The 25,509-nt window shown below is 35.3% G+C and overlaps 1 protein-coding gene across 1 annotated transcript in view; it reads left to right on the forward strand.

The window, feature by feature from the left end:
* Positions 1 to 25,509, forward strand: part of NPAS3 (neuronal PAS domain protein 3) — a 579,942-nt gene that overhangs the window by 370,422 nt on the left and 184,011 nt on the right. Inside the window, exon 9 of the mRNA XM_042813282.1 lies at positions 24,376 to 24,465. Within this exon, the coding sequence (XP_042669216.1) occupies positions 24,376 to 24,465 (90 nt within the window). The remainder of the gene's footprint in view (positions 1 to 24,375; positions 24,466 to 25,509) is intronic.

Here is a 25,509-nt window from a genome sequence, read left to right on the forward strand (position 1 = left end):
TGAGAGCATCTCACAGACAACCACAGAAGGTATACCCTCAGCTTTTCATTACTAGGAAACTGGGGAATTTCCTTTTTCAGCTCTTTCTCATTCTTGACGTTTTAACCCTAGGAACGTCAGGTTTAATTATTTCAGGTGCCACCTAGCAAATCTAAGGGTTAAAAACAACCTATTCCCCCAAAAGGTGTGACATTCATGCCACTTCAGGGGGTTACATGTGTAAGGAGAATTTCCAGCTTTCTGCAGTCTTTTATCTGCTTGCCTCTGTGAGCAACAGGGAAAAGATATTGTGTGGATACGTTTATTCCCAGAACACCAAGAACCAACTTTTCAGCACTGCTTCTGACATTGTGATAGCATTCAGAAAGCTGAATTAATATCAAACTATGGATAAAATTCATTGCTTGAAATTTTCCAGGTAAGCAAAGTGTAGGGAAAATGTGAAGAATTTACATTTTATATTAGGAGACACGTTCTGTGTCAAGATCATAGGTGTCAATTATTTGTCAACAGAATAGCAGTTGTAGGCACTGAGGCCAGCTGCAAGTGCAGGAATGAAGTGAACATGGATGGGAAAAGAAAACCGTATCTGTTCTTTTTTTTTCCTCCAATTTTTCTTCTTTATTAATGATCATTTCAATACAGAAATAATGAAAGATGTATAATCTAGAGTGGTTTTCTTCCATTATAAATTGAAATTCCATTCTAAATTGAAAGGGTTTTTCAATAGGAAATAATGGATTTCAAGGCCAGGTTGTGACATAATGGATTTTAAGAGCATGGGCTGGCTACAGGCATCATGTATTCTGTGCAATTAATTGTTAACTAGTGAAGAGATTTTTATTATTAAATTATATATTCTATAATTTTTAAATTGTCTCTGTCAGTGCTTTGAAATCTCTGCCTCTCAAGTGAGGGAACTTGTGACCTCATTTATCACATTCCCCTCCTTATTAGCACATATTATCAGAAGTACAAAAATGGGGAACCTAAAAGGCAGAATTGGAGCATGATCCATTCTTTAGAGGAACAAGATATTTAGAGTAATCTGATATATTTAAAAGAATGATGTTAAATGAAGAATTACAAAAATAACAATAGGTAAAAAGTCAGGAAAAATGTGTTCATTTGACTGAGGCCATCAGCAGTCATGGAACTGCTTTAACTGCAGTTATGGAACTGCAGTCATGGAACTGCAACCTCTTCGAGCCTTTCAGGATGAAAGCATCCCTCTCTCCCTACCCTTTCATGCCCTTTCCATTGCTTCAGAGGCCTTCTGCAGTCAGTTTCACATGTCTGTCAAATTGAAAAAAGAAAAACACTAGTTAAGTTTATCCAGGCCAAAACATTAGTGCTCAGATGGTAATAATCCTGACAAATCAATACCAGTACTGTAAGGCCTACATAGAATTTGAATAACATACATTCCTATAGTTTTTCAAATGAAAACACTTTAACTGCAGAAATGTTCCATCCTTCGAACTGCATTCATCTTGCTGATTAGTAGTTATATTGGAAAGCCTAGCAACAGTTCAGTGCAAAATATTGGAAGACTCTTCAGGCAGGCAGCAGCAAAGCAAAACTTCCTCCAAATACCATAGGTAAATCTATGTATGAGCTGAGGGGTGGCACAGGGGCATAGGAAAAAAAAAAATTAAAGCTTAATAGTTAAAGGCACTAAAATAAGTCTCTTAATGCTAGGGATTTAAAGACAGCATGCTGTCTTTAAACTAGGCTGCTAGATGGGTTTGTTTATTCTTTCTTTCCAGTGATTTGCACAGTATTAAGAGTACCTTGAATACGTTCAGTAATTCTTTAATCTGACGAAGACAGTGAGTCTTCATGAGTGAGTGTACTTTGATTTCTCTCTTTATTTCATATATATGTCCATATGATGTGTGGATATAAAAGTGAGGGAGCAGATAAACAAATTGCAAGTTAGGGGCTAGTAAGTTTTGCGTCTAATCTATAGCATCTGTCTTTTCTATTGGAATCTGTTGTAGAAAGGAAACCTACAATCCCAAGTGTGAATTTCCACTCTCTGCAGCAAACCAACACAAAGTCTGCACATTCATAAAGTGCAAAGCTTTCTTTTATTTAATTTTTTTAAATTTTTAATTTTTTTGAATGCTTTTTCCATTGGTGCTTCTGTGTATCGTGTTTCTTGTCTGTTTTTGTTTAATTTTTTTTCTATCATGTACAGTATAGGTATTGCTATACTGGGTCAGACTTGTGCTTCAGATTATCTGGTGTCTTGCCTACCAAATAGCCAGCAGTAGGTACTTTGCAGGACTGAAAAAAACATCAGGTAGATTTGAGTTAACCTGTTCTGTATCAAATTTTCCCCCAAATCTTTATATTCAAATGTTAGTTTAAATACTGGAACACAAGGTTAACATTGCAAAAATTTGTTCACCTGCTATACCCAAGTGCATTCAGTCTTTCTGTGTATGGATCTGTAGCTCCAAATAAAGAAGTTGTGTGAGGGTAGAATCAGGTGAGTTGCTCCTTTGAATATCCCTATTCTGACAGTTTACCAGACGAAAAGAAAATGTTAAAAATGGCAAGAACTGCTATTTAAGGCACTTGTTATTTTCCTGTAAAATTATGCCTGTGTCTGCTGAGCAAAATGTTATCTAGACAACCATACAAAATTTATTTTAGATTGTATTTGTTACAGTTGACCCTTACTCTGTCCAGTATTCTGCCTTTCAGTGTTCCTATGCCAGGCAATGTAAAGATAGGGCTGTAGTGCACCAGAAGGATAGCTCTGACAGGCTTAGCAATCTCCTATTGGCTGCCTAGTGCTCCAGAGATTAACTAGGTGAGAAGTTGATTTTTATCACCCCCCATTCTACAGAAATTTTGGATTTAATAATTCTTGTTCAGTGCATAACTAGTGCAGCTTGTTTTTTCACATATTGCCCAGTGTCTTAAAGAAATAACGCAGATAGTCGTAATTCTTGCTTAGGTGAATCTCCAGCACTGTTCCTTGGTTTCTAGCAGTATTTAACAATTACAGTTTCCCTTGGGATTAAGTTAACATGGTCCTGATTATGTCCATTTTCCATTATCGACATTTGATCCCTAAAAGTAGATTGATTTTAACTTGGCCCCACTGCATTTAAATCCCTTAATAGTGTTAACTTGGGTTGCGTATGAGATTTCCTTGATCCTCATCCTTTCTGGTATTCAGGCTATTACATCATTTTATGTCATCACTTACATACTTCTTTGACAGGTGAATTGTGCTTTTGCTCTTTGTTCTCAAAAGTAGGGAACTTTCTCCCTTTTGACTCTGCAATCATAGTATAAAGAAGTGTTTTCTTCTATCAAATGAACTAACACAGGTTTATCTGGAGTATTTTCCACCTTTAAGTCAGGAATATTTGACTTATTTTATGAAGATGGCTAACAAATTTTAACTAGAATTCATGTCAAGGCCTCTCTAAGTTTTTTGTTTGTTTGTTTGTTTGTTTTTTTATATTCAGTGTGTAGTAGAATTTCCACAGATGAAAAAAGAAAAAAGAGTGATCTGAAATTTTGTTAGTGAATCAGAATGACAAATGCCTAAAGCATTAGCTATGTATTCACATGCTGCAGTGGGTCTGATTTCTGTAGTTGTTGAACATCTACTGTATTTGGATGAAATTAATGCGTGCTGAGCATGTATTGCATTTCTAGAGCATCACTCAGGTCCTTAAGAAAACAAATTTAGATCTCACTATAGTGAGCACTAACAGCAGCACTAATCTGGTGGAACATTTTTCTGGTGTTGCTCACACTGCAAATTATGAGAACGGATTATACACCCAATGTCAGGTAGCTGAAATAAAAACATGGATGTATGTTTACCCTTTAGGCCTTTAAGTTCTTTCTATCTTTTTGAACTTTTGGGCATCTAGTAGTTTGGCAGCCACAAATCTCAACCCGCCCGTCAGTCCTACGTACCCTGCTTCGTACTTCCTTACTTTGGATATCCAATTATACGTGCAAAATTAGGATCCTTATCTAGGAAAGTTAATTGTTGTACTCAACATCGATCGGTGAAAATAACGGTGTGGACACTGCTAGGGACTACATCTTCTTTCTCATTCTACAACCTCACAAGGTTATTTTGTAAATAAATTAATGTTTATGAAGCTCTCAGACATGGTTGTGAAGAACACTGCAGAGAAGCTCAGAAGAAAGCTTGTAATTCTGTGTTCAGTGCATGTTTTACGTAGAATGCAGTAAATAAAGCCTAAGGCCACACATTTACCACCGAAGAAGAAGAAAAAAAATCAAATAGCTGTTCATTAAAGCAACATTATCTATCACGTGCAATGAATGAGGCAGAAATCTAGACACTGGATTTCTTTCTGCTTTGCAGCACTCAACTTTGCAGTCTTAGGCTTAATAGAATCAGAGAGTCCTCAAAGTTGGCAGAGACCTTTAAAAGTCAGTCCAATTCCTCTGCAGTGAGCAGGGACACTGCAACTAGATCACATTTCCCAGGACCTGGTCCAGCCTTGCCTGGAAAGTCGATAGGGATGTGGCATTCACCATATTTTATAAGAGTAACTCCGATCTTCATGTATTCTAGATTAATTACTTCTGTAGTCATCCCTATGTCCGTTCCTAATCCCACTAGTGTTCACAGAGACTCAATAGTATATATATTTTGTGTACAATGGCTAGATGTCTTTCCAAAATCACATTAAATTTATTTCATTATATTAGATGATCAATGCCAACTGTTCCCACTTCATTCTTATTAAAACTGGGTCACCAGGCTGAATCCTTTTTAGGGAAGCACGTAGCCAGTGTCGTATATGTTAGCCTGGAAAGTGTTGGCTAACAAATAGTACAACAATGTCAGAAGGAGATGTGGCTCTTCAATACAGATTCCTTTCCAAATTGCACCAGTTTAGCACTGATTAACTAATTTCATTATAGTGCTGTCACTCCTGACATCCACAGGAATAAATGACTAAAACCAGGTGCCTGAATATATTTCTATTGAATGTGTACACACCTACCTTAGCAGTCTGAAATAACATTCATAGCTAAAACAGATTTTAGTCATGCTACATTGATCAATGTGGAATGTAAAGTTCACTTTCAAATAAGCAATAAATAGTAAATACTTGATGAGTGTTAGAAAAAGGGAAGATTGTAAATACAGTCACTGTTGTTTATTTTGTACCAGTGGACAGGTGTATGGATCTATAGAGATCTAGCTATTCACTAGGACTGACATATATATAAGTATGTCTTGAACGTCTTCAGAAAGTGAAAGAATTTGTTTTGACAGCAGATTTTTATTCTGGATTACCTAGTCTTTCCTGCTGACAGCTCACTAGTGTTGACCACTGTTAGAATGTAGTACTTTAAGAATGTTTTCTCTTGACTTACATACAAAAGAGTTTTTCAGCACTCTGCATTGGACTGCCGACTCTGGACAGATTCACACGGCTAAAATGTTTGAGCAATAATTTTTTTTAAACACTGCAGAATGCATGAAGTAATTTTCAACAGGAAGAACAAAATGTTCTGTAGGTATGTCCAGAGGGATTCTCTTCTAAGAAGATATTGTGGGAAAATTTATCATTTGATGCAGTCTAGCATTTTCCAGAGGTAGCATCAGTCTTTCTAAGCAAAGAATAAGTTATCCCTGGCAGGAATATGTTCGTAATATAAAAGCTGGAAAAAAGATCCTTCAAAGGAGGAGAAATCCTTCTTCATCTCTGACTCAGTTCAGATGTTGATGAACTGGTATTTTTCCTTTCTTGTGCCTTTGCCATGTAGGCTGCTCTTGAGAAGATAAGTTATTTTTTCTGGCACTGTTGGTGAACCAAATACCTTTTCGATAGCTAACTCATATGTTCTCACAGTAGTTCGCAATAGGCTGATATTCTTTCTATGAAACATTTTACTGGAAATGCAACTGAATGTTATTTCTCTGGTTTTGCTTATGTCTGCTCTATTTTTTCTTGCACGTTTTCATGTTTTCAGTTTTTCTTTTTTTTCTGAAGGTTGATCTTACTCTTTTACTGTGCCTTCCTCTTTTTTTTTTTTTTTTTTTTTTTTTTTTTTTTTGTTAGTTAGATCTTTCAATTTCCCTCCTTTCCATTCTTCATCTCCATCCAAGGCTTTTCTGCTTTGGATTCATGAGAAGTGCACTGTATCTTGAAAGTAGCGGGGAGAATATTTCTGTTAAGTGAAATTCTAACATGTGCTTCTCGTATCTGGTTTAGTATAGTTTCTCTCTGGGGAGAAAAAAATAACTTCAAAACTCTCATAAAAGAAAACATAAAAACAAAGAAAAATTATGCCCATATAATCACATTTTCTCATTATTTTCTGAACACTGTCATTAAGCATTGATTTTAGAGCCAGAATTTACAAATGCTGCTAGACCATATTTAGCAAAATAATGTAGTATTCCATTTCAACATGCTGGAGCTTGAAAAACTTGTTTGTCACATCTCTGAGACTGTGCAGAACTTCCATGATAATAGGGAAGTGGGACCTTGGCCACTATACCATGTAAGACTTAATTTTCCTTCTTTTTTAATAGAAGTTTCTGACTGTTTGTGAGTAAAATTGACTGAATGTTAACTGAGGTAATGAGCATTTCATGAATCTGCAGGCAGGTAATTTTCATGCATCTGTACTTGCTCTTAGGTGTATCCTTGTACATCCATGTAGCCATGCAATGAAAGGTACTGGGCTGTTTATTCTGCTTCTCTTTGAGGATGGCCTGTAAGAGAACATTGTGAATATTTTTAAACTGATCCAAAGGCAGGTGGATACTGGAGTCACTTTCCAGAAAGGCCAGACAAAATAAAGATAGTTGTGCTAGATGAGGTGTGTATGTTTTCTTCTTTTTCTTTCTGGTCATTTAGATCTAACTGAGCGAAGTATATGTCTGACTGAATGGAAAAGCAGAAACCAGTCATGTGACTGTGAAATCACCTGGAAATGCAGGGCTGGCAATCAGAAAAAGTAGGCTCATCATCTTTGGACTTAGTAGAAAGAAATCGTCAAAAAATAGCAGCATTGTTGGACTCCCACCATCTTCTCTTCTCCACAGGATAGATACTAGTACATACACTGATTCTGGTAGTGTTTTCAAAGTCAGTCTGTCTCTGGGACTATCCTGCATATTGTTCTCAATTGTTACATTCTTATATACTTCTGTACACATGGGTGTAATCAGCCTGTGTCAGGCAACGATGTTATTGGATTAATGAAAAAGCAGTCAATTTGGTTTTTATAATGTCGTCTAAATGTGTGTTGCAGAAGAGGGCTGTTCCTTCATTTTTAAAGAAAAAAAAAAAGGACATTTTCTTACTGTGTAAGAACAGAAACAGCTTTTCTAATCTTCAGGTTATATTTTGATACAGTGCTTCAGGCATCAGCTTTAAAACTCCCATCAACGTTAACAGGAATTGTTTGTGCCTCAGTCTAAAATAATATTTTGAGTCTTTTTTTTTTTTTTCTTCTGGTGAGGTAAAAAATTCCCACAACCCTACTTAGTATATTTGGTTGTGACTGTGACCCATGCTTGCAGACTGTAAAATGCAGTGTCTCAGGATAATTTAGAAGGGTTGGTGTTCTCTGTTCCCATGTTATAGATGAAAAAAACGTAAGACACTTAAATGTCCGAAGAGCAACTCACACAATGAGCGAACTAATGAAGAAGGGCTCTTCTAATCTTCTAATAAACATTAACCTCTGAACCTTCCATAAGGCAACAGTGACATACTTCCTAACATTTGTTTTTCAGGTAAGATTATTAGAATTTCTGAGAGGTAATTTGTGCAAATACAAAGGATTTAAAAGAAAATAAGCAGTTCAAAATAGTAGGGGTAATCTGTTAGATATGTTTTCACGAGCTCTGCTGTTCAGACAAAATCAAAGTTTAGATATCAAACTGACAAAATTTAAACAGTTGTAAAACAATACTTTCATGCTTAAATTTTAAAAGATGTTTTAGGTAGCGACTCATCCTATTTCTATGCCAAACCAAGTTCATTTCTCTTTTTGCTCCAGACAACTTCTGGATTAAATTGTAGTATGTTAATCAGCATACACAATCAGAATACAGCTTGGACACATAAAAAAGATGCTCCACTATTTAACCACATGAAAAGGAATTGTTAGTTTCATTCATCCCGTTCTCTCAATCCCAGTCTTTTCCCTAAAGAAAATCTCTCTAAAATGAGGAATAAGGTAAAGAAAATCTCTCTAAAATAAGGAATGAGATAAAGCTTCCCTTGTGTTTTGATGGGGATGAATACTGAGGTTTCAATTGTAACTGGGATAACTGATGGAATCATATTACCAAGGCCAAACAGCAGCTACAGACAGGTGAAAAACCTTCAGCCTGGTTAAAAATAAATGATTTTTAAGGGTTACATTGGTCTTGGAGGAAAGGAATTGCAGTGAAACCAATTGTCAAAGTCTTCTGTTTCGGGTCTTGAAAAGATAGGCCTTGAAATTCAGTTTTAGTTAAATATGATAGCTGATCATATGCTAGAAGTCATAATGAAGCGATTTAGAGAAACTTGTTTTAAGATTTTTGTTTAAATTAAAACATATATTTTTCAGAAATATGTATTTCTTTTTAAATTCAAATATGCTTGCCTGCTCCCTTGCACACACGTGAATGTCTTATTTTTACCCAGGATGTTGTCTGAGCCAGTCATTATTGACTTGATCTTTCTCTTTGAAAGGATGTCTGCCCACATTGTTAAAATAAATAAACACTTCTCTGTAGACTTTATCATCTTCATGCAAAGTGTATGGGGGAGAAGTATTTCACCCAGTTGTAAACTGAAGAAAATAGCTATCAGTTCCCTCCCTGCTGGAGACACAGTCAAGAAAAGTATAAAAATTAAAGGGAAAATTGAGTTTCCTGCTTGAGAGGGACAAATGGTGGAACATAGTGAATTCCCAAGATTGTTGGTGTGTTTAGGCCATCTTCCATTCAAATTACAATTCATGTCCATCTGTCACAGACTTTTATCACGTCACTCACTAACAACTGCCATAGCTAGAATCCAAGTTGTGTTAAGTTTTGGAACACTGAGTATTGTTATTGGAAATGGACAGATAGCTTTCAGAACCTCTTTGCAGATTAAACTCTCCAAGGACAGTTCATGTCTTTCAAATCCCACACTGCAAATAGTGCAAATTGTTAGCAGCTTTGTGGTGAGAATGCCTCTTCTTTCTCTGCTCTATGTTGCTCTTTCTCACAAGTAATTTTCTTTGCTTACAAGAGTGGCAGAATTTAGCATTGTAGACAATTGTGTTTACTGCTTGTTTCCTGAAGAGCTCCCACAAACATATTTTTAAATCCTTGAAATTGGGTTGTTGACCATGAAATTGCATATATTTGTCTAATATATGTCACTTCTTGTCATATATGCTTACAAATTTTTTGTCCCAAATGAAATTCATCCAGTGTTTTGTGTTTGTTATAAATACACAACTCAGCTGTATTTCTGTCCTTTGTGTCAACATTAAAATTCCCTTGTTCTATGTTTAGCTTGAATAATTACCAAGCCGTTTGCAATTAGAACTCTAGGATATGACCTCACACTGATTTATTCCTTCGCTTCTTTCTGTATTTAATACATTTCAGATATTGAAAATACCAAATCTTTGTCCTTTTATTTTGATGTTTATCAGTAATGGAAACATTCCAAAACAATCAGCCAAATACCTATGCTTTGTTCATTTATTGCCTTCTGTGAAGATAAATTGACTGTACTCAACTCTCTTCAGCATTTTTCTTCACCTAGATATTATTGCCTTGTGCAGCCACCCCAAGGTGACTGTTATCACTTAATTAAATCCTTGCACGCTGGGAAGAAAAAACAACATTGTTCGTTCATAACCCCAAGGAGATTTTTTTTTTCTTTAAGCCACTAAGCTTTTTCCCTGTTTTATTAACTTATTCCTGGCTACAACAAGACATACTTTGTTGATGAGCAAAAGGTTGTATTAGCTTTTTATTTTCTGGGTAAACTTATCTTTTCTCTGGGAAAAAAATGTGGGCATTACAACAAAGAAAAAAATGGGATCTCTACAAACCCTGCAATTCTAGTAAAGGTTTGTGTAAACATCAAGCTAGTAAAGAGAAACAGGGGAGCAGCAGGAAGGAAATGAGAAAATAAAATGCAAACATAAAATTGGAACAAGACAAAGTAAGGTGACGTGTGTATATACGGAGAAATGACTACAGTGCTAAGGGAAAATCAGCATAAAGAATAGCATTTTTTGAAGAGAAAAATACATCAGAGCTCTTTATGTTACTGTCTAGGGCAGCATCTTTTTATTAGCCTCCTGGTTAATATCTTCTCTCTGTTTATTGATTGTAGACTGCACAACACTGTGTATTACCTTTGCACATTTTTTTTCCACAGTGCACAATCCTACTTGAAAACTGTAAGAGGAAATATTGCAGATGAGCCATTCACTGAATATGTGAGACCCGTGATTTGCTTTTATGTTTCTTTAAGCACAATACTCCATATGAGAAAGTTCACTTGAAGCAGTAAGTTGCCAGAATATGCTGCCTTTTAGCTCATTTCTAGTCCATTAAACGAAGGACCAGAAAATAGGTTTATCTGCTCTAAAATTTGGGCTCAAACAACCATATATATTTGTTCATGATGCTAAATCATTTTGATACCTGCTGTGTTCAACAAGCGTTTAGAAAAAGTAAATGCTATTTAAAGCTGTAATATTTGTAAGAGCAGTTTATGCTGTGGTATCATTTGTATGAAAAGTATAATATTTTAGCGTGCAATAGGACATGGCTTTGAAGTAGTTGGATAATTGTGGTTTTTGAAATACCATTGCATGTAACATGTAGACTACAACTATTGTAGGTCACAGTAATATACATTTGTGTATGAACTTCAAAATGTTGCTGGATTTATATGGATCTGGTCCGAATCCATCATGTCTTTATATATGCCATTAGTTAGTTTCTAGAAATTCTCTGTGATAAAATTTCAGCCTGAATTCTGTGATTATTATTTTTCTGTGCATTTACTTTCTTGTCCACAGCTTTCTAAATCAAAACATAATTTTATAACATTTATATAGCTTAAATTTCTCCCTTTCTTAGCAATAACTTCTGAGATTCAAGGAATGCTTTCTAATCTGTGAACAGTCGATTTGACACCCATAGGGATATTAACCCACACTCTGGTTTTGTCTAATCTATTTTACCTTTGAGGCCTGTAGACTATCTACAGATCTATCTGCGCATCTTAATGAATATATCACAGAGGTATCTGTAGTCTCTCTTTTTCTTTTTCAAACAAAGGCAATATCAAATTTATCAGTTACCATGATTTTAGGTATGGTTTGGTTTGGAATTATGTTAGAGAATAGTTCAGGAAACACTAATTCTGCTCCAAATTAACTTTTGGGTTCAAAAAGTTGAGTTCCTTCAGAAGGAGGTTTGGCATCACTGAGATCTTTAGGAGAGGACTCTGGCCAGAATTTGGTGTTCAGATTTGTTACTCTAGGTGCACTAATGTAAAATATCTGCAGTATGTGCATACTTTTTGGTTTTGTCAAACCTTTTTTTTTTCTTGAGAGTTGCTAATTGGAAATTCTGGTTCTACATTTGTTAGATGCAAATGGATGCAACAGATGAGTTTTGGATTTGACAGATGCAAACAGTTGCAACAGATTGCAATAGATGAGTTTTCAAAAATAATTTCAATAGTAGCTTGTGGTATCAGTGGGAGGAATAGTATCTTCATTGCAGAGTTGGAAAAATGGCACAGGGAGAATTTCATTCCAACAGCTAGAAATATGTGGCAAGATAAAGTGCAGCATAAAGTAAGAATGCTTTAAAGTTTCGTGCAATGTGAATATCATTTAGGGTCAAAAAGCCTTTTGAATTTCCAAGCACCCTGCTAGGTTTATTTTATCATCTCTTAAAAAACATAATTTAGAAATAAAAACAGTTTGTCTTAAGTGCCATAGGAAATATGCTTTATCAAGTTGAATTGGAATCCTGCTATGGATAGAACTAGACAGAAAAACTGTTTAGATTTTTAAACACTAATGCAGAACTCAAACAGTCCTCTCAGATGTGTAAAACATTTGGTTGTATTTCTGTTGCAGTTACTCTGTGTTGCGTATGCTTCTGCGTTTTCCCATCTGGTTTCAAGCCAGAATCAGGGAAGGACTGAAAAAAAAATAAATTTCTTTTTCACTATAGTGACTGAAAACAGATTGAAGAAATTCAGATAAATGTCGGAACTCATTAAAGCATGACCATTTAAATTTATTTATTTTAAGTTAGAAGGGTTGCTGCCAATTAAAATGGCAAATTTATATGCAGAGGTCTATCCATGCTGCTTCCTCTGTTATGTGTCAGGCAGCATGTTCATTTGGGAAGGTAACAGTACAAAAACTGAACTGGAAAGGCATTCATACAGCAGTATTAAAGGCACTGACCAGAATCTAGTTGCCTCTGTGATTTTGGCTCAAGGTAGGTTTCCAGTGATTTAAGGAAAGAAAATGAAATGGAGAAAATAGTAAGCTACTGAGACAGGTGAAATTAATTTTGAAGAAATTCTGGGTTTTTGTTTTTAGGTTTTTTTGGTAGTTCGTTTTGTTTTTGTTGGTTTGTTTTTTTTTTTTTTACAAAAAGGTTGAAGTTAAACCTACACTAGAAGTTCTTACGTTTGATATGCCATAAGTAGGACTTGAAAGTGAGCTGCACCATGGAGATGTTGTCAAACTGCAACATTACAGAACCTCCAGGTAGCAAGAGAAGGATTTTAATGCTGTGCAGTAATGATGCGAACATCACTGAATAAACTGAGTGTGATTTAGAGAACCAAGCAAACGTGTAAGGTATTGCTTAGGATCTGCAAAAAGATACTGCTCAAGGCAGGAGACAATAGCAGGTATTTGTGACTTCTTAAAGGAGACAAAAGGACAGTAATATCATAGTGGATGCAGAAAAAGCTGGCATCTTACACTCTCATTGAGTGCTTCTGAATTAAGAGAAAATGGTGCTAATGCTTGATAAGAATAGAAGAGTTTTCTTTCACTGATTCTGTGGATGAAGGCAATTTTAGCACCTTAGGAAGAGGCTTTAACTTCACATCTCATAAGTTGGAGTGAAACAGATAATAACAGTATGGAGCAGTCATGTCAGTTCTGACTCAGGACAAGGGATACAATATACTGATTGTTGACATGCAGAATAAATAGCATTAGGGATGGTGGCATCAAGACTTATTCAGAGCTCTTTAGACAATATGGAGTGTGCACTGTTGGCAGATATTGTACTCTGCAATCTGAATGAAATCTTGAGCACTGTTTGGTGAGCAGGTTATTGATATTTCAAGATGGAACTGCTCCAAGGGGGACCCCCTAAGGGCATTTTGTGACAGTGTGGCTGCATGCTAAAACTGTGGTAAACAAATGTTTTCACATGGTTACCCTGAAACTGACTTTCTAAAGATGATCTTGGTTGAAACCTTGTATTTCTGGCTTCTGCTGGTGGTATATGGACAAATCATAACCCAATCACCCCTCCCTGCACGAGAAAGTAGGAAAAACAGACCCTTCATTATCCTATCAGTCAGAGGTGCCACTATAATGTATCAACTTGCATTTATAAAAGAATATAAACCTTATTCACTGAAAGAACTGCTCAGTTGATGTGCTTGAATTTATGCAATAACCTGGTAAACAGCAAAATCCATACTTATCTTTACCTACACATGCTCAGGGGGGAAAAAAAAGGGAAGGAAGCAATGGAGGAATAGAGTAAGGTAGGGAGAAAGAAAAGCAGTATTTTCTCACACTATAGGGTGAGATTGGAGTCCTGCTGATGGCAGAGGTATACGCTCATCTTCTCACCTGCTCTCACATTCCAGCTGTGAAGCAGAATTGGAAGGTCAGTGTAGTGTTTTGTAGTGACAAACTAGTTCATTGCCTGAAATCATTCAGGAACAGACCTCCGATTCCATCAGGATAATTGATTTTCACATACATGTGCAGTACTGCATTCCAACCTCAAAACACTAGAAGAAAGTACAGCAGCTCAGCATAGAGTCAACTTTATTGTGTAGAAAGCAGATGCAGTGGCCAGTTTCTTCAGGGGAAGATTGTGACATACTTCTATTATTAATGAAATGTCTAACTTGTTTCAGGAAATTGTTTGTTTTTTCTATTTGTCTTGTCAGCTCACACTCCTATGTTCCCTGCTCTTAACTCCGCAGCAGAGTACATGGCAACCAGCTCTTCCATGTGAGCCAGAATAGTACAACATAGTTTTCTGTAGACTTCCATCTCATCTTCTATGAACTTTTGTGTCTAAGACAGTGTGAGCTGGCTGAGGATTTTTCAGTGCCCAGGAAATCTTTAAGCTCTTTCTGCTATGTGAATGATATGGTGCCTGATAAATTATTTAGTACAGCAAAGGCTCATGAAAGGTCTTTTCTCCATTATCAGTCTGTTTTCCCTTAATCTGGAGGAATTTCTCTGAGATCTTTGCTTGCTTATCAAATCTAGCGTCAGAATCTAGTGCTAGGATGCTGTTAGCAGGAGTATGAAGGCATGCAGGGCAGAGAAAACTAAGTTGAAACTGGGAAGAACTACTTCAGCATCCAGACCTCAAAGAGATGTGGGTATGTTTTATCGTGCCCACCTAAACCTTTCTAGTAATTTGCAGGATTTGTTCATGAAAGTCCAGATCCTTCTTGTTTCAAGGGTCACAGCAGTACAAAATCAACAGTAACAGTCCTGGAGGCATTTCTTTGCTGAAGCAAAAGGCTGCTTTAACTTTGTCCAGCTGTAGATGTGTACTACAAGTACACACGGGACATGGTCCCTAAGTACACATTAGGGACATGGTTTAGTGGGAGCTATTGGGAATAGGTGAACGGTTGGACTGGATGATCTTTTAGGTCTTTTCCAACCTTGGTGATTCTATGATTCTATTCTATAAGTCTTCAAAGTGGACATCTATGGAACTGCTACAGAATTCCATACGTGTAGGAAAACTTGGTGTAGGAAATGGATTACCACCTTAGTACACAGAGAAGTGACAGCTGGAGAAATTCTCAGCTAATTAGGACCAGGTTCTGCCTTCTTTGAATTACAGCATGGGATAAAAGGCTGAAGATAAGAACATAGGATTGTTGAGGGTTTTTTTTGTGTTCATTTGTTTTTGCTGTTGCTGGTTTCCCCATGCATCTGTCAGAAATTAGTTAGAAATGGCACTGGATTTGATGGACTTTGGCTATGTTCCTTCTATTCTTTGATCTTAATTTCTCTGTATTCTTTTGTCTATAAAGTATTCCAAGGTCTATAAAGTATTTTCAACATGCTCTTCTTTCAAGAAGAGTATAAATCCGTATGATAGGCTAGGTAAAGGACTCAACTCCATTTGTCATTCAAATCTATTTTGGCTATCTGTATTATCATGTAATAAGTTAAATATGCTAAGCATAGGCCTCTCATCCTGTTCTTTCCTGAGCAAAGCATCTCTGCTTCACGTGTTCTCACTTCCGTTGCAGTTTCATACATATGTACTCAGTTGTGGGCTATAGGGCTAATTCTAGTAAGCCAGTTGTCAGGACAATCAGGGGAGCATCTTGAGCACCTGCTGATGACTGCAGGTGTTATTTTAAGAGTACAATTAACTAATCTTATTTATTCTTTTGTCTAGTTTTTAGACAATCAACATTATAACTTTATCTGTTTACTTTCAAATAGTGTCAGATTGTGTATATTAAAAGAAAAAATTAACCACAAAGACAGATATACAGTGTTTATGAATGATTTGAATGTACCTCATGTAAACTGAAGTACTCATACAACACACAACATAAAGGGCTTTAAACTCGCTACTTTGACTAACAATAATATTCACAGTAATACTTTCTGCTTCCAGTCAGTTATGCTTCTACTGACACTTCTATGTGCACTATGGGTTCCATTCAGATCAGATTCCTACAGTTTCTTTCTGTGTGTTCGGTCTTACATGCAGATCCAGGGACTTAGCCCTTATCCTGTCAGTACTCCATAGCTCCTGCCAGTTTACCCTTTTCGTTTTGGGCACTCGTAGTAGTAAATACTGTAAGCACCTGCAAAATATCAAGTCCTTAGGGCATTACCTCTTGGAACACAAATGCCTGTATGACCAGAATATTTGTACCAACAAAGAACAGAAACCACTTGATATTCAAATTCTGTATATCCAAAGCAAAGCCAGTCAATCCACAGCTGGATATACACTTAACCCTGGTTGAAACAATCAAATTCTGAGAGTAAATGGTAAATAATGTAATCTCTATATGATCATTCTTACCCTACACAGTACACTGGATTGCATTAGATGGGGCAGATATTGCCATTACGGTCTGCTGTCCAAACAGTCTAGAAGCACAACTATACATCCTATGTAATTGAAGGGTAGGAGTTCATCAGGAATGGGCATCATAAAAATGATAAAGATCATAAAGGTCAGCTTTAATACACAACCCCCACAAAACTGAATTTTAACTAAGTGCAAAAGTGTTGAATGCCTCCCTCAAGAGTCCTTTTTTCTCCCTTTTTCTTTTACGCTAATTGCGTACCTTTTTTCTCTCAGGAAAGAGAATAGTAAAGAGAAGATAAATATCCTGGCTAGTAAGGTTTGAACTTCAAATATATTTAGCACTGGTTAGTATAGGATGTACTAATGAAATCAGTGTTTTATTTCACTAATGAATAATTTATGCAGAAGAACGGAAAATTAATAATAGCATTTTTCAATGAGAACAGAAATTTTTCATCTTTTTATTTTGTACTAGCAGACCCCAGAATGGTCCATTAATGGTTTAAATGTTCTGTTGAAAACTTAAATCTGTATACAGTAAGCTCACTTTTCTCAGTTACTTTTCAAAGGTCCATTCAGTTAAAGCTGAAGGTACTCAGACTGAATAGTTCAGATTGTTCAGACTTCTGAGTAGTTCATTTTTCACATGGAAAAGTTCAGTTTGAAATTTATCGGAGTGCAGACTACAGATGTGGAGACCACAGATACAGAAATAGAGAGGGAATGCACAGTTTATTTAACATGTTCCTGCTATGAAACCTTTATGAAACTATTTTCATTACATGTAAAAAAATGTATGTATGACTTATTATCTTCCACACATTCCAAAAAAAAAAAAAAAAGCAAAGAGAGTAAACTCATATTTCCTATCTACTCACTTCTTATGCTACTCACCTTGTAAAATATTTTACTCAGAGGAGAGATTGCCTCATCCCCAGCACAGGAATGAAAATGGAAAAAGAACTTCAAGTTCTATCATGTCATCAGACTAGTAAAATCTTGAAGTCATGTAAGTTGAAATAACCTACTCCACTTCAGCCATCTCTCTACTGCATAAGACACTGGATCATTTCTAACAAATAGTTTAATTCCCTCAATGCTCATCAGTGCGTGCATGAAAACCTGCATTAAGAATTTCAACAGCCCAGTTCAGCCCAGTAATTTGGATCAGTTGATCAAACAGAAGCAGAATCAGCAGAGATATAGGGAATGTAGCAAAACAGTGCAAGTACTTGACCAAAAAAATTTGTGTAGATAATTTAACTCAATTTTGTTATTCTGTCTGGTATTTTGACTTTAATATGTTTTTTCTATATGTTATATGAAAGGTTTGGACAAAAAAAAAAGATATATCTTCTGATAAACAGGATGCAGAATAATTACAAACAGTCTGTCTTGGAGTTTAGTGAGGGTTTTTTTTTTTTCACATTTATAAGCTTATCTATTTCTTTCTTTAAATAGCATTACATTTCAACCCAAGGATATAGTTCTTTCTCCTGCTGTGATGCCAACTTTTCAGTGAGTTTAGTGACTTTCATGGTGCTGTTTCATCTGCGTAGTCAGGATGGCTTGGGATTTTGTAGAAATATAAAATGGTCTTTTAGAAAATATTGACATTAGTATCAACAAAACCCCTAAAAGTAATTTATTGCTTTTGCATAAAACTGTCAAACTCCTGATCTGTGATTTTGTTGGTTTTCAGGCTTTATTTGGTGTTTTTTTTTCTTGAACTTGTATAATTCTGAGATGTGTAATCTTCCTGTGATTCTCAGGCTTATGGTTGATAACTCTCAGCTTCTTGTTGGTGAATACACCTGGGAATACACCTTAAGAATTCAAATGCCAGATTAGATTTCAAACATTATTCTTATCTCTTAATTTTTCTCTTCTGTTCTCCTCTTCTTGCAGTGATTCTGATCTAATACAAAATCTTATTTTTAAATCAAATAGTTTTTTTTCTGCTTTGGTTACATAAACGTAGTTATTCTGTGAGTCTGGTGAAAGATTCATTGAGATAATCAGTAAAGCTTACTCTTTTGTTTCTTGATTTCAAGCTATAAAACAGATCTTACTGACACATTTATTTTCTGGTACTTCCTTGTTGTCATACATTACTTCCTGACCACAAAAGCAAAGAGCGTGAAGATGACCACTTAGGAGCCTTGCATCAGCGTTATAACTAACCACATCCTTTGAGCTTGTCCTCTTGCATCGTCTTTTTTACTGCAGTTGTTTTGTTCCTGATTACATGTTGCTTGCCAAATATATGTAATTCATTCACAAGAAATATATGATCATATAAGCATGCATGGAATATGATTGAAAAATGGCAATGGTATGAGAGTTGAAAACAGAATTTTCTGTTTGTTGGGATTCTTACAATATGGTTTAAAAAAAAAAAAAAAAAAAAAAAAAAAAAAGCTTGTAGCCTAAAGAACACAGCAGACATTCTTATGCCATTTTATTTTATTTGGATTTTGTTGTTGTTGTATTTTGCAAAGCATTAACAAGAATGAAGAGGGAGAGGAATAAAGTTTTTAGAGATTTCTGTAAGTTAGCAGATGATCAAACTTTATTTATATTTGTGTATCCAGTACAACACATGTAAGATCACATTTCCAGGAATAATATTCTCGTTTTCTCACAATACTTAATTGCAAAGCCCCAACGTCAGTTTTTCCACCTAAGTCTTTACTGTTTTGTGTGTTGGCATTGCTGGTGGATATTACTCTGGTGAGTAATAGAGAGAGTGCAGTAAATGGGCACTCAAGCTTTGAATCTGAGTTCTGTTAGCCACTGTCTATGCCTTTCAATTTATTTGAGAGCCCTGACCACGAATGCTTGGCATTTGGAGATGAGACTCGTGTTTTTGTTGCCATCCTTAGTAAATATGTTCTTAAGTTATGCTATAACACATATGCAATGTGTTTTGCACTGTGTACTATGCAGTGATATTGCAAGAGAAGAACTATTTGCTTTAGTGTCAGCTGCATTCTATATAGCCTCTTACTTGGAATGTTGTATGTTTAATTGATGACAAGCTTATTAATGCTCAGCTCTAGTTATGATATTATTTTATTACAACAGTGAAAAATTCTAATTAAGATGATCTGTTTGCCAGGAAAAAGTTTAGTATATCAATTCATCTATTTTATCAGGGGAAGTAGTCCCTTCCCCAGCCCATATCTCCTGATCGGAGCCTGAGATACAAGAAAAACATCACAGATGCATGCTGCATTGGACAAAGAAGGCATGCATGCATTTAAATCATGTATATCTTACTTTTTACGGATGTAATTGTGAAATATGTTCTTTTTGCATTCATAATTAGGGGTGAAACAGATGGTGAAGGCTTAGTTTAAAATAATCTATCATTAAAATAACCTAGCCTACTGGTAATTCTTCACTCTAACTGGAGTTTAGGTCAGGGTAACAGGGTTTTTTGTGATGCTGGAATACACTAGAAGGAATTAAGGACTGCATGGATAGTACACAATACGAGGATATTCTCCAGAAGGACACTATATTAACATCCCAGTCAATTAAATTTGTCTGTACTGGGTATATGCAAAAATAGCTGGGACAAAATTCCTCTGACAAATATAAATCCATTTTGTGCAATGCATTATACATTAGCACATATTCGGTCAAAGTGGTACAGTAGGTTTCATATCTTGAAAGGAAATAACCTCAGTATTCAACAAACACTGTACAAACCACTTAGTATTTTGGGTTAAAATCCCATGCTTTACATTTTCGTATTATTTTGATGTCAAAGGACATAAATTATAATTATTGGCATTATTATTCAAAGGTGCTGTAGCTAGTGACTTTTACATCTGAGTCTCACTTCCCTCATGTCTACCACATTGACTTGCTGATATGTGACAAAGGAAATCTTCTATCAGTCCTGTCTCTCTGGCTTAGGACAGTTTTCAGGAATAAGAGAACTGGCTCAATAAATCAGATACTTCCATGTTTTTAAAGCATTTATTTTAGTGCTTCCTCTAAGATTTCATTCTCTAACAGCTTTGAAAAAAGCATATAGATTTCAGCATGGTATTATGATAAATCTTCTCAAGGAGGGGCAAGCATTAACATTTGTGTCAGTTCTTTTTCATCTTAATCCAACCTTGGTTAATAATCAGAAAATGCTACATAGCGGGTAAGAAGATGTAATTAACCCTTTGACCCTGGAATCTTAATTGGCGCCTGTTGAAAACAGTGGGGCAGTATTAAAAAAAAAAAAATTAAAAAGTAGCCTGTGGTGATTGAAACAGCATAATACATAATAGTTTTCTGAAATAAAAGTACTGGGGAAATTCAGCTTTAATCACATTTTGCATATGAGCAGTAAGTGTAGGTTTAAACAAGAAGTTGCTGGTCTTTTTAAAATGTGATTGTGCTTAAAATTGGAATGGATGTTTACCCTGACCATTTTTAAGGCACTGCAGTAAATGGGATAACACAAAGTTTATGGAAGTCAATTTCGCTTTTAAAAATAGAAACAAAATGAACTCAAGAAGGTACTGATATTTTCCTTCAACAAAAACAGGACATTTTGCAAAATACTCGTTGCCTTTGCACGTGCTATTTGTACGTCATAGTTGATAATGTTGGAACTGTGGAATATCCAAAACACAAATACTATCTGCCTTTGACCTACAATGAAATTCCCACTGGCAATGACAATGTGCTGCTCAGTTTAAAAGAGAGACTTGAAAGCTGAGTAAATCCAGTACCCTTCTCATATTTATTGGCTTCTTGGCTACACAAATGTAATACAAATAATACTTCCAAAAATTACTCATTAATACAAAATTGTTTGTAAATAGATACAATGATACCATATACTCTTCTTCAGTATATAATATAACCCCTGCTATGTTATCTGCCAGCTTTCTCTGAAGTCTATTGCTCTCTTGGCATGCACAAAGGACATCGCTTTATGAAAAATTGAAAATTTTCAACACGCATTACTTAAATAATAAATATTCATAAATAATACCTATGAATAACGAATGAGGCAGTCCTTCAGAACTACTGTTTGACCTGTATAAGGAACAACAACACTGTCACAAAAGGGGTCCATCTCAGTCCTTTTGTGTGGGTGGGAGGAACTGCCTTGCACTGGAAGGTGACCATTTCTTCTACTGTTTTTATGATAATTTTTCTCTGATATGAGGATTTGAGCTTATTACTTCTAATGTATTTGCACTTTGAGTTAGCTGCTCTATTAGCAATTTATCAGTGGCTCTTCCAAAATATGATTAAGTAATCTTTTGAATTTTGCTCAATTTAAAATGTGGTGAATTATGTCAGTATTTTTATTCAAACATAACTTCAGGAAGCAGGGAAAGGAAGCAGAGAAAAAATACATGACCACCACATAGTTGTCTCAGTTGTCTTACTTATGGCATGGAAATGACTAGATATGCAAGAAGCCTAAAAGAGTTGTAGGTATGCTACACTGGCCCTGCCATTCCATCAGTGGTGCCATAGTAACCTCCCTTGTAAAACTAGGAGGTAAAAAGTAAGGAATATTTTCCCAAAGGAAAGCAAAAAAACAGGATCAAGCATTAAAACTGTTTAACTGAAAGACAAGGGTGAAATGGAGAAGTAATGTGAAAAAGCTTAAGATGTTTTAAGATGTTAAACTTTCGCATTTAACACTCTTCCGAGTTGCTGGTTACTTTAAAAACTTCAGCCATAAATGTTGTAATTTCTTTTTACTCTCATGCCTACCTGAGATTTTATTTCTATATTTCCAGCAAAGCTATTTTTAGCCAATTCCAAGTCAACATTGAGCAGAATATTTCTACTTTGTGATGAAAGCTTTCTATAATTTTTTCTTTCATTAAAAGGCCTGAGTTCCTAAATAAGATCATGCTTATTTAGAAGAGAAGCAAGAAAGCCATTACTCAGAATTACATTTTGTTATCCTCCCAAAACACTATCCAGATATGCCAGATAATTACACAGTAATCTAGCAAACTAAATAGAACAGATTATAAATGTGCTGAGTGCATGGAGCCTTTTTCCAGTAAAAGAGGAGGGGAATCACACATATTGGATATGTTAAAAATGGGTTATGTTAAAAATGATACACAAAAAAACTATGAAATTTCCTTCTATGGGATATTATTCAACCAACAAAATATTTTGATTCAAAAAGAATCTTGAGCGCAATAGTTGTAGGAGTAATTACGTAGAATATCACCTGTCATGACCATGGAAACTAGTAACAACCTGACGCTAGAAAGAAGCTTCTAGTAGTCTGGTCATTACCTACCTGGCACTGATATTTCAAATGCTGTTATGAAGTAGGGTGCAGACTGTTGGATCCAGGGAAATCAACCACTGCTGGTAGACATTAGTCTGATTCAGTACTGCAAGTTGTTGTTGGAGAAAGTCTTTTTAGCAAAGACATACATGAGTGGCCAGGGAATCAGGTTGACAGTTTTCTCTTTTATTTCTAGCAGGGGATTAAAACATTTTCCTCAAAGAGGGGAACCTGAGACAGAAAATCAGGACAACTTATACTGAGACCCTTGAAGATCCATTCTTCTGATCTTTCTGTGCTAGGGCAAGTGGGAAGTAACAGAAGAAATGTGTACTTGGGGAGATCAAATGTGTAAAGGTTTTAATTGTCCTTGTATAGATTCAAGTTTGAACTTCACTGCTCCAAATTTTCCACCTGTTGTTGACATCAAAATTCAAGGAATTGGCGTTAATTATTTAAAAAAAAATTATGATGATTTATAAGAGGCCATAAATGGTTTGCAGAATGTAAATGTTTTTACATGAAGGAAATCTATGCAGATTTACATTTTTATTAATTCATAAATATAAATTAGAGTATCTTTTTTAATGCAGTAAGGGTTTGTTTTCCAATATGGGGTGTATTTTTTTTTAGAAAACACTGATTTTTGAACCACCTACTACATCAGAGTGGAGTAAGTGCTTCCTAAGGACAATTTCTGACTAGCAGTGTATTGGAAATTAATCAAGGAGAAGAATCAAAGAAATTAAAAACTAGAAATTACTGTTCTATATTTAAAAGGATAAAAACAATAACTTTGTGATTTTAGACTTGCAGTATTATTATTATTATTATTTTTTTTTTGCCAGCAGTCAGCCTTCTAAAAAGCATAAAACTAAAGGCACATGTAGTATTTGAAAGGCAATTTATTCCTAGAAAAAATTTGCTCGTGTACCTAGATGTATATTTCCATCTTGATGCACAGTGATTTACTCTACATGTCAGTTTAGAATATAGTTTTTGTTTATTAACTGCAGTCATGTTTCAAAAGATATGCATTAATCTGTGCATTTTTGCAGTTGCAATGGAAACTGCATCCAAAGACAACCTGACAAACTAAAGTCTGGTCTAGAGTTTTGTACCAAAGGGATGAAATTCATAACATTTCTATAGGCCTAAGCCATAAGCATATTTGAGGGTAATCTGCTGATTGGCTTTGTTTGTTGTCTCACAAAAGGAAAATGGTGTGTGTGTAATCCTCAATTAATTAACATATTATTTAGGTCCATAGTGGTTTGAGTGGTGGCAGGATTTTATTTTCTTTTTCTCGTTTGTTTGTTTGTTTTCAGATTTTGTTTTTCAGTTTTCTCTACTTTTATTCTGGGGAATAATTCGGGGATCTCCTTACATATCATTTGATTGGAAGGCTATTTGTTTTTCTTATGTATTTCTTCCTGTAAAAAAAATTGAAGAACATTTCATTTTTCTGTATTTTTCCTGTATTCAAATGAGATAACTTTATATAGTATATGGCAGATATAAGCAGAACAGTAAGTCCTTCAACTTTGAGATATACTAGTGTTGATTTTTAATATATAAATTTTATAACAGAATGGTCTTAAGGATTCAAATTAAAAACACACATCTGAATGTTTTCCTCAATTTGTTCTGTGATACCTTTGTTTGAATCTATTTCTATCTAGGATTTAACATTTTTAGTTAATATATTCACTAGACTTTTCTTTCTCTGCAGTCCCTGGATGGATTTGTATTTGCACTAAATCAAGAAGGAAAATTTTTGTACATTTCTGAAACTGTCTCCATCTACTTAGGCCTGTCCCAAGTAAGTACATGCTTTCAGTTCTATAGCATAATTGTGTGTGATGTGTTCTTCTGTTTCTCATTTTAAAAGAAATTTGAATAATCTAGTTTCTGTATTTTGCATGGATTATTTAATTAATTATTTAAAGTTGTATCTGGTTCATCCTGAGAAGTAATTGAAAAACATGTCTATCAGTATTGGATGTTCAAATAAGTGTGCCTTGTGCCTGAAAACTTTTTGCCATGACGGATCATTATTAATTTATTGAGAACAAATCAAGTTTCTTTTCTTGGTTGTTTTGAACTTTAAACCTCTATACCTGATAGGAAAGGGATACGTTAATAGTACTTCCCTTGTGTCCTATTACTGGATGTTTATGGAGTACCCTGCATTATCTAGGGAGCTGACACAATGACAGGGAGTCATTTGGAGTCAAGAAATGCTGAAAGAGACCATTAAAATGTCTGGCAGGGAGGGTTCCAACAAGGACACGTTTTGCTGCTTCCACAAATGTTCACTAATATGAAGAAAATATATTAAATACAGTATTTTTAAAATGTAATTGCTAACAACTGTTTTTCAAAGATTAAAAGGGTGGATGGAAGAGAAGGGAAAGTTGTTTGCTGGTACTTAGCCCTAATCCTGCTGCATTCAGAAATCTTTTGTTAGAATAGCTTCTTTTTACTTGCATTTAGAAATGCAGAAGAAAGATTTTACATGATGATTTGCAGGGTAAGATACCTGTTTCTATTGCATTCACTCAGAGGAGAAAAAGAAAATCTAATATAAATATTTATTTCCTTTAAATTGGTATCCATACTGCTGTGAGGAGGCAAGTATTATTACTGATAACTGTTAGTTTTGGTGTACCCCAACGGTAATGAAATGGGAAATTTTAACTCTTGGTGCAGAAAATTACTAATTTTGAATATTATGTCACGAGAGTTAGGATAGATGTTCATTAAGTCATCAAAGAAATTGCAAGAAATTTGTTTTAGTAAGTTCAGTAATTGTTATTTTGGGTTGGCTTTATTGAAGCAAATGCTAAAGGTTTTTCTTACTCAT

The sequence above is a fragment of the Centrocercus urophasianus genome, unplaced genomic scaffold (assembly GCF_019232065.1).
Source record: "Centrocercus urophasianus isolate 14NV4802_14NV808 unplaced genomic scaffold, USGS_Curo_1.0 seq_14, whole genome shotgun sequence".
Classification (NCBI taxonomy): domain Eukaryota; kingdom Metazoa; phylum Chordata; class Aves; order Galliformes; family Phasianidae; genus Centrocercus; species Centrocercus urophasianus.